The sequence below is a fragment of the Poecilia reticulata genome, unplaced genomic scaffold (assembly GCF_000633615.1).
Source record: "Poecilia reticulata strain Guanapo unplaced genomic scaffold, Guppy_female_1.0+MT scaffold_316, whole genome shotgun sequence".
Classification (NCBI taxonomy): Eukaryota; Metazoa; Chordata; class Actinopteri; order Cyprinodontiformes; family Poeciliidae; genus Poecilia; species Poecilia reticulata.
This window is the reverse complement of record NW_007615091.1, coordinates 50,519-60,566: the sequence shown is the minus strand read 5'-3', so window position 1 is coordinate 60,566 and position 10,048 is coordinate 50,519. Positions and strand designations below refer to the sequence as shown.

At 34.7% G+C, this 10,048-nt stretch overlaps 2 protein-coding genes across 2 annotated transcripts in view; one reads left to right on the top strand and one right to left on the bottom strand.

The window, feature by feature from the left end:
* The window catches only part of LOC103460872 (carcinoembryonic antigen-related cell adhesion molecule 5-like), an 11,623-nt gene extending 5,873 nt beyond the window's left edge, over positions 1-5,750 (bottom strand). Inside the window, exons 1-4 of the mRNA XM_017303513.1 lie at positions 5,721-5,750; positions 5,171-5,513; positions 2,523-2,807; positions 2,022-2,288 (exon numbers count right to left, since the gene is read on the bottom strand). Of these exons, the coding sequence (XP_017159002.1) occupies positions 2,022-2,288; positions 2,523-2,807; positions 5,171-5,513; positions 5,721-5,750 (925 nt within the window). The remainder of the gene's footprint in view (positions 1-2,021; positions 2,289-2,522; positions 2,808-5,170; positions 5,514-5,720) is intronic.
* A 2,923-nt stretch (positions 5,751-8,673) lies between these two features.
* Positions 8,674-10,048, top strand: part of LOC103460871 (carcinoembryonic antigen-related cell adhesion molecule 5-like) — a 14,159-nt gene continuing 12,784 nt past the window's right edge. Inside the window, exon 1 of the mRNA XM_017303512.1 lies at positions 8,674-8,680. Coding sequence (XP_017159001.1) covers positions 8,674-8,680 — 7 coding nt within the window. The remainder of the gene's footprint in view (positions 8,681-10,048) is intronic.

Sequence of the window (10,048 nt, the reverse complement as noted above, 5' to 3'; positions counted from 1 at the left end):
ATTTCTTCAATATTATTTTTCATGTCAGTGTTAATGTCATGAGGCTGATGACTCCATGACACTTTCAATTTGACTCATTAGGATTTGATTAAGAACCAGATTTGTTCTTTGTAATTTCTGTCCAGTAAAACTATTAATCTATAATCAATAGACATGTCTATATAAAGATATAACCCATGTTTCTGTCTCATATTTGTATGGCATTAAAAGGACCTGGAACTTTTGTTTTTCCACTGAAAGCTCTGGTTTGCAAAATAAATGCCATGTGGGTGAAATTTCATGGATGATACTCTGATGTCCCATTCTCCTGAAGGCAGCAGAGCTGCACTACCAGAATCCGACAGAAACACTGAAGAGAAGAAGAGCCATGATTAATGTAGTTACAGTTCTATCCATGTTTTAATGTTGCAGAGCTCAGTCGTTTTTGCAAATAGTTACTCTCTCATCATCGAAGATCTTTGTGAAAATTTAATGCAACACTGGATGAAAATAAATCTTGCGATGTTGCAGAAGCATACTGAAATAATGCCACAGTGAATATGTACAGTTATCAAAGTTAAAGCCAATCCAAGAAAATATTGGCGTGTTACTTCTTTTGTGATGACTTGTTTTTGCCAATTTTAGAAGTATCCCTGCCTACATCAAAGGTTGCAGCTATATCAAATGGCTTTGAGTATTTTGTTAGTGAGTTTAAAACTTCTGTATCAATAATCTTGCTAAAATGCAATTTAGTTTTATTACACATTTTAGCAATCTAAAGTCATTTTTCTTTAAGTTGAATTTTATCCCATTGAATTTAGTCCAATAAAATATGAATATGGAGAGAAATTAGTTGTCAAGGACCCTTTAGAGCTTACATTTTTTGGCTTTTTACAAAAACATGCGGTACGTCTTTGAAAAAGCATATACGTGAGAAAATTAGCTTTCTATCCATTATAAGTACTGCATTAATATATTTTTTTATAAAAAGGTACTGAACCTAAGATCATACAGCAGTGAATCTTCTTAAAGGCTGAATGGAACTGTCGGCTACCAAAAACCCTGAAGTGAAGCAGAAAGGAAATGAGAGTAAAAGTCTGAAGTTACCCAGGAAGGTAACCTATACAATGAGCTTGGTCTGAAGTGCTAACCATGTTCCTGATTTTGTTCCTCCGCTGCCTTCAGAAAATATTCCTGTATCTCCGCACTTTTCTTTCTGGTATTGTCTCTTCACACTTCAGTTAGTGAATGCATAACTGCTGGTCGTGGAGAAAGTGGGACTCATCAGTCACTTCCTCATGCTCAAGAGAATATAATTGTTTACTTTTCCTAATTTTCCTGTCTTCCATATCAAATTCAGATCTGAGATTTCATCTTATGGCAATATTTTAGTCTTATTTTCTTTGAGTTTAGACTCCAGAAAACTAGTAATCTACCGATCTGCTGAAAGAAAAAAACTGAGTTAATCTCTACAAGAAAGGTCCTGTTGTCCTCGGGTCAAAATGACCGAGATTTGTATGTGTTTTCCCGATACACAGAAATTGAGGACAACAGGAGGGTCAAAATGTACCTGTGGCCTCCGCTTTAGCATCGAAAACTAGGCAGTAGTAAACAACTTTAACACCTTACCACTTTGAAAAACTTATGCTTTATTAAAGTGTCACCAAATACAGAGCTTCAATCCATTATTCTTAAATGATAAATGAACAGACCTTAGAGATATATGTATTGCCCACAGAGATGTTCTCATAATCTTAAATTTGCAGCATGTTGTGGAGCCCCTAGTAGACTCAGTGAATTTTAACTCGACTTCAAATCTTTCTATACGATGGGTTGCAGTGTTGACATTTTTGTCATTTTATGTTAAACTAATATGATTATTAATGTAGCCTCCAATAATTGTAAAATTAAATAATTTAGCCCTGAAATTGTTCTGGATTATAATGTTAAGTATACTGTAATCTTTTTTCCAATATTGACAGTGATTCTGCTGCTCATTTGTATAACACATTTCATTTTACAAGAACGTTTCTCATACCTACCATGTACAGAGACAGATGAAGGTTGAGATGTTTGATATTGAAGAGTTTTGTTGTTAAAGGCCTGACAGCTGTAATTTCCACTCTGACTCATCTGGATATTCACCAGTCGGAGCAACGGACTGTTACTGGTCAACTGGTCTCCATTCAGAAGCCACTTATATTCAGCAGAAGGTGACGAGTCAGCAGAGCAGGTCAGATTAATGTCTGATCCTTTCTCATAATGTTCCTTAAATGGATACACTTCTATCGTCACATTTTCTGGACCATCTGAGTGTAAAAACAATGTAAAGAAAATGTAATTTCACTGACAAAGTAATAAAGAATTGCATTTGAAGTAATTCTTAAAATAATTAAAATTATTTTAAGAATAAATATAAATTAAGTATTAAGAAAGTTAATAGATAAAAAAGTACATTAAAGTTGTAGAGCTTTTCAAATTATATTTATATAATGGCTACAGCTTATTTAAACAGATGTTGAGCATGTAGATGAACAACTTACAACTAACAGAGATATTTACTGGATCACTGATGATGAAACTGACAGGATTAGACGCACGACATGTGTATGATCCCTGGTCATTTCTGGTCACATTGACTATAGTCAGATAGGAGTTTTCGTCATTTGTAGTGATCTGAACTCTGTCACTGGCTGAAACCTCAGATTTGTCTTTCATCCAGAGGAAGGAGAGAGAAGATCCAGAGGAGGAGCAGGACAGACTGACAGAGCTGCTGAACTCAATCAAGTCTGTGCTTAGTGCGGAGACACTTGCATTGGAAACTGGTTCTGTTGGAGGAAACCAAAGTTTTCATCAAACACAACAGAAAACAATCTCTTGATTTATTTTCATGAAAAATACAGTACAAATCTTGACATGGGAGAAATTATAAAACAATTCAACAGTATGAATTTGCATCTTGTTTATGCTGAATAAAAGCTACTCAAATAACCTTTATTATTTTCACTTGAATTAAGTGTTTTATATAATTTTCTGGATATTTGTAACAAATACTATTGCATTTAAATTGATTCTAATCTACACTGCTCAAGAAAATAAAGGGAACACTTAACACAATATAACTCCAAGTAAATCAAACTTCTGTGAAATCAAACTGTCCACTTAGGAAGCAACACTGATTGACAACGGGGACCCTCGTTGGGTCAATCAGTGTTAAATGCCCTGAAGAAAATCTGATTTTAAACAATGTAGTAGGCCATTCCATTAACTCAATTCTTGTTTCCAAAAAAATAGTTGAAAGCTCAGAATAATAGTGTAATGTCTTAAAGAACAGAGGAGGCTCGGACAATTTTCCGTATCTCTTTATTGTGCTAAAACCGAAGTAACCACAGAGTGAGAGCTTACGCGTCTCACAATAAAGGACTGTACCAACTCAGGTAAACCATGGGGGGTAAATACACCACAAATAGCCTATAGCTCTCACTTGTTAAAAAGGGTTATAAGTAGGGGGGTACGGTCGGGTACTGCATACCCCTAAAAGATTTAGTGGGGATACGCAGTACCTGCAAGAGAGGGGAGCGGCTGTCTGATGTAAAAAAATCATTGGGTTCACTGTGCAGCTGTGAGTGCACCCATTTCATATCGTTTCTGAACTGTTCGTGCTTTACTAGAGCAGGGCTGCAATACGTCGATTGCGGAAGGTTCTGAGTCAATCTCGGCAATAGGTGATGAACTGAACGCCGGCAGGAAGCTGAGACCAGCACGTCCTCCTCTGAGTCCTTATCAAAACCTTCATAACTTTATTAAAGAACAACAAAAAAAAAGTTAACCAAACGTGTTCAAATTAATGACCCAACAAAAACAATGATCTCAGTAATTATTGTTTCAATAAGGTGTTGCGCAATTCTGTGTGTTTCGGTTCCATTACCAAAATAACAAACGGAGAAGGAGTTTAAAATTAACTAATCAACCACCGCTGTGTTCAGGGATTCTTATTAATGATAGCAAAAATAAATATCAAGCCTGAAAACCTGATATCATAACGGACTAAATGTTATGTTTTTAAGTAATCTCTGGTCAGCTTGTGGAGCGCAGGAGGTTGCCATGGCAACGGTTGTGTTTAAATTACAGAAAGAGACGAAGAGTAAAAATGTGCGAGTGGTTTACAGTTGATCATCTGTTCGGGTTGTTTTAACTTTATCTTTGCTGTGGCGCATCACAGCCGTTGTAGTTTCTGAACGTTCAATAAAGACAAACTTGAACTAATTACCTCGTTCTTTGTGAGTATACGTCATTTACAACAAACATCAAACACGGTAAATACGTTTCAGTAAGTATCTAACAAACAAATGGCTTCTACCACGATAATTATGTGAATTATCTAATATAAAAAAAAATTGTTTTATTGCTCTCTGGCATCTCGCTTTGAGCTCAGAGTCTGAAACATTTTCCTCTATCAAAAATGTTTTGCTTCTTATTTAGTGAAAATATTGATGTTGAGATTTTTTCCAAAATAACCTTTTTCAACCTTTTATAACAACAAAATGAGAAGCTAAAATTCACAAATAACATTGAAATAAAATCCAATCATCCGCATCCAACATCTTGTTTGAGGTGATTCCTCTGAAACTTATTGGAGGAAAAATATCCCAGCTTCAGAAGATGTGCTTTTAACTTAACAGAGCTCCTCTCAGAGTCAGGGTGAGGAGGCGCCATGTTAGGAAGACGAAGTGGAAGCTTCCTTTTTATCTCTGTCATTTAACAGATCATGATTCTAGGCTACTGATTATCCCTCTGTCTGGACACAGGATCATTATAACCAGTTTAAAAGCTAAAATTAATGGTTATTGCCATATGGAAAACTGTGATGCACTCCATGTCATGATGTTCAGAATTTAGGTCTTATGGCATCTCAAGGTGTCAACATTGCAGCCAGTGGGCTGTACAGCTCCATTCTGTAACAATGCAAGAGCTACCCAGGTTTTATCGTTTCGCAAAAGAATTAATCAGGACAGAAACTCAAAAGCACACAAAGAGATATATAATACTTTTGTCATAATTCCCCCAAGAATTTAAAACTACTTTCACTATATCTAAGATGGATAGAGAGTGAAAAAAATAAAATAAACTGCAATGAAACTTTAGAGACTGAAACGTGTTCGTTGAATCTTGGTTTTCAACATTTACTCACCATAAACAATCAGTGTGGTGCGTCCTGTCCTTTGAACCACACCATCTTGAATGCTGACTGTGTATTCTCCACTGTCACTGAGTTTCAGATTCCTAAGTTCCAGAGATCCAGTAGATTTTAAGAGAGTGATCCTGCCTTCATATTCTGGTGCAGTAGTGTCTCCAACAGTCTGTGAGATAATTATGAGTTCAAGTGTTGAACCATTATAAAACTGCCAGTTGACCAATGRAAATGGTGTCACTGTTGGATTTAAGTTTGTTGTGAACGTTACTGTCCCTCCAACAGAGGCAATCAGAGGACCATCTGGTAACACTCCAAATCCATTAGATAGACCTGGAAAACAGTTACAAGTATAATGCAGTATTAAAAATGGTTCAAAAAGTCAAAAACAAAGCTGGATAAGAACAGGTTTTGCTGAAAATATATACCTGATATTTTAGGTATATTTTAATTATTTTCAGCTCTGTTTAAGAATAAGGTTTAGCTGGTTGTTGGATGATCAAAAACTTGACAGAAAAAAACATTTTACTCTTACTAATCTCTTACCTATAAAAACCACAACAAAAAGCAGTCGTAACATTGCTTTGATGCAAATCTAGAGGAGTCGGTGTAGGGACAGCTCAGGACTCAAACTAAAACTTAGAAAAGCTTTGCAATGAATGGTAAGCTTAGTGCTGTAAATTATTACAGTAGTGAGAGCCGCCTTGAGAATCAACAGGATGTCCCACTGGAGTTAAAAATTGCTCGATGGCTCCCTCCTGTGGTGAATATATATATTTTGGGTGATCTAAACAGAGGAACAGTATACTGTATTTTCTGACCAATTCAAAATGGATAAAGAAAATTTTAATAGGAATCAGGTTGGGCTTACAGATTATTCAGTACATTATTTAACAAGTTCAAACTCCACCCTTTTTCATTGTGATTTATTTAGTCAGATTTTAAGACTATATTAGCCAGTTGTGAAATGTAATTTGAGTTTTTAATAAGTTGTAACTTATTTACCTTCACATTTATAAATTAACAACTTATTTACAGGAATTAATTTGGGATGGATCGACAGATTGATGGACGGACACAGACTTTTTGTTACTTTTACGTAATATATATAAAAATAAATGTAAACTATTGTCCCTCCATACTTTTATTTAAAAAAAAAAAAAATCAGCCCCTTACCCAACACTACTTGAGGGTCTAGGCTCTGCTGCTGTGCACGGACTGTGCTGAGGTTTTGAATTTTACTCAATCACTCTTTGTCCATGACATACACTCTAAAAAGTGTATTTGGGCTGCAGTTCATCATTTGGACTTATTTACATTAATTTCCCTTAACCCTTTCATGCATGAATTATGATCCTTTGTGTCAAGATTTTTTATTTTTTTATTTTTTTTTCTTAAGGTGTTAAAAAAAAAGAGGAAAACATTTTTTGTTTATTTTATTTTATTTTTTTTAGGTGATCCAATTGTAATTTTCTCCAAATATAAAGTTATTTGAAAAATACATCAGTAGTATTGTTCGCTAGGGGTTATCTGATGTCAATATTTTTCTTATCTGCAAGAGTCGTCTACAGTAGGAGGGACCGGGTCCGTTGGCATGCTTTTTTTTGTCTGTCGGCCATATTGGATTTAACAAAAATAATTTCTTGCATTTGAAGCTGATGGCCAGTAGTTGATAGTGTATTTTATTATGCATTAGTGTCCACTTCAGTGATCTGTGTGCATTTATGACATAAATATCCACAAAAAGCACAAGAAAATGACTTTTAGATAGCTGTCCACTGTAGTGACCACTGACCACTATGCATGAAATAGTTAATTCTTATGCTTTTGCTATGACAACTTACTTTTTTGTGCTCAATTAACTCAAAACTTACAAATCTTTATTCTAAAGGAACTTTTCACTTTGACTTTACTTAAAACAATTGAGTTCAATGCCAGTTTTGTATCCTACGTCTGACCAATTCCATTTATTATTATCATCCAACTCAATTCATTGAGTCCTTCCATCTCAATTTGCTAAGTTTTTATAACTTAATTTATAAGGGGGTTTAACATGGCAAATTTAAGTCACTCTTACTCAAATCACTTATTTTCTTCTAATGAATATTTAAAATATTTGACTTAATTCTACAGAAGGTCAACTCAAACTTTTAAGTAGTTCCATACTAAATTCCATACTAAACGTCTTAGTTTGCAAACTTCTTAGTTTGCAGCGTAATACTTTTTACAGTGTCCTCTAAATACTCTAAGGTAAAAGTTACAAAACTTTTCCTTAAAGAACCTTCTTACTTTGATTTTACTTGAAAGAATTAAGTTCAATATCATATTTGTATCCTACGTCTGACACCATGTCTCAAGCTTACCATGGACAGATTCTGTACCAACCAGGGTGCTGTGGTGGCGCTGGGATAGAGCATAATCCACATAAGGAGGACTTAATCCTTGACGTGGCCTTCGCACGTTTGATGCCCAACCTGATGACCTGAGATGCCGGTCTTCCTCTCTGTCATTGATCACTTTCCTGAATAATTACGCTCAAATAAAGGCTGCCTCATTCAAAAAACCTTTGAAAAAAAAGATCCTTTATTAATTTACTTTTTTATTTGAAGTAAATTAAATGATTTGAGTAAGACCGACTTAAATTTGTTATCTTAAACATACTTAATAAATTTGTTAAAAAAGAAAATTAAATTGAGTTGGATGATTATGATATATTGAATTGGCTAAACTTAATAAATTAAGTTGAACAAACTCAATTGAATTGCTTGTTATGAAATTAAAGTTCAATTAAGTTGGTTCAACTAATTTCTTTTTAAATGAAATTAGTTCAAAATGATTGGTCTTACAACCAAACATTTTGACTTGACATCTTGCAACTTTAGCATAACTGAACTTGACCTCAAAATAGCTGAGAGGCCAAAAATGGCAGATTCAAAAAATTGATTTGCCAGATGTTACAACTTCAGGAGTTACTCAGCAAATGTGGCGATGTCATAGACAAGAAAACATAATACGAAGTGAAGAAGAATGAGTGGACTGAAACATACGACCCAAAAAGGATAAAGATATCTATGTGGTACCAGGACAGAATAGATTTAAATGTTTTGCTCTCAGACACTCAAAGTACACAAAAAATAAGTTCTAAGGTCTAAAAATGTGGATTTTGCATGTCACCTTTAAAAAGTTTATGAAATTTTGCCATTTCTCAAATTTTATATAAAAGACTAAATGGCTATTCAAATAGAAACCTATACATTTGCATAAATGTGGATCATTGTGCTTAGTTTTTATTGTAGAAAATGCAGAGACAGGAGCCAGGGACCAAAACAAGCACTTGTAAATGATTGATAAATGTAGGCAAATGATTCTCTCAGCTATATAACTTCCTTGTGCATCTATTCTCAAGTAGTTCCTGCAACTCAATGGTGGTCAATTAGACAAGAAAAACTTATACTTGGAATAAGATGGAAACAGCCAAAATATGCTTAACCATCCTTGGAGCCATGGCAGGTAAGTTTTTACAACATGATACATAATTTTACTCTATTTTTAGAAAACATACAACCCTTAACTGTATAGACAGTTTAACAGTGCCTCTTACTAAGGGAAGTTATGGAATAACTCTTGTAGAAGACAATGACTTTTACAAAATACATTTTGCTGACATGCCTAATATTTCGGTTATTCATTTATTTTCCAATTCATATACAGCAGATGATGAAAAAAAAAACTTGCTGGATTTGTGGACAAAGCCAACAAAACCTGTGGGCTAGCAACTATGCTACAGCTCACAAATTAGGAACATTTGAAGCAGACAACAAAACAGAACAAGCTACAGTCTGGAAGAGTTTGATGTTTCTTTTTTTAAAGTAAATAACTTAATTTTGCTCAAGGTCTAAATCGGGGACAAACAAGGATAACTTTTAATCCAAATGTGGCAGGACCAGTGTGGCAAACATGGGCAACTTAAATTTAAAAGCACTATTTTAATAAAGATGAAATTGGTTGCAATGACTCCACTTTTATTTATTACACAATTGTTTTACTTTAAACAAAAATACTAATTTAAAACCACTCGCAAATTAAAAGACAGTTATAGCTCAACTCAGAGATAGAAGTGCAATTCAGGGTAGTGTCCTAAAAGAAAAACACAGCAAATGAAACAGCAAAAACAAAATTAAATCGTGCACCAAACCAGAAGTAGTACCACCACCCTGAAAGTCCACCACCAACACCACGAGCTGGCTGTTCCTGTCAAAACATTCAAATTACAGACAATACAATTGGTCCACAACAAATCAAGCACACTCTAAGAAATAATCTTGTAAATTTACAGTAACATACTGGCAGCTATAGACGCTAGAAGTTTACTGTAAATGCAGTGTAGCTGTACTGTAATTAATCTTGACAGCAGATTACCGTCAATGCACGTACGGTACGGATACTGTGAAATAACGGTAAACTTCTGGCGTCTATAGCTGCCAGTAGTGGCGTCCGTTTTTCTGAAAGAACGATAAAAAAAAATGCTGGTACCTACGGACGCCAGTTTTTTTTTTTTTTTCACCGTTCTTTCAGAAAAACTGTTAAAAAAAAGCTGGCGTGTGTAGATACCAGTATTTTACTGGAAATGTACCTTTTCAATCCTGTAATTACCTTTTAAAGTGTTAAATACTGTAATGACTACATAACAGAGAAGAGGATGTAGTTTACTGTAAATGCACAGTAKCTGTACTGTAATTAATCCTGACCGTAATTAATCCTGAAGAGGATGTATCACATCCCTAACCCTAACCCTGTGTTATGTGAAGTTCTGATTATGCAGATTATGCATTTTAGAACCGCACYAATTGTAGCACTTCTAAGAAGCTTACACTGGGT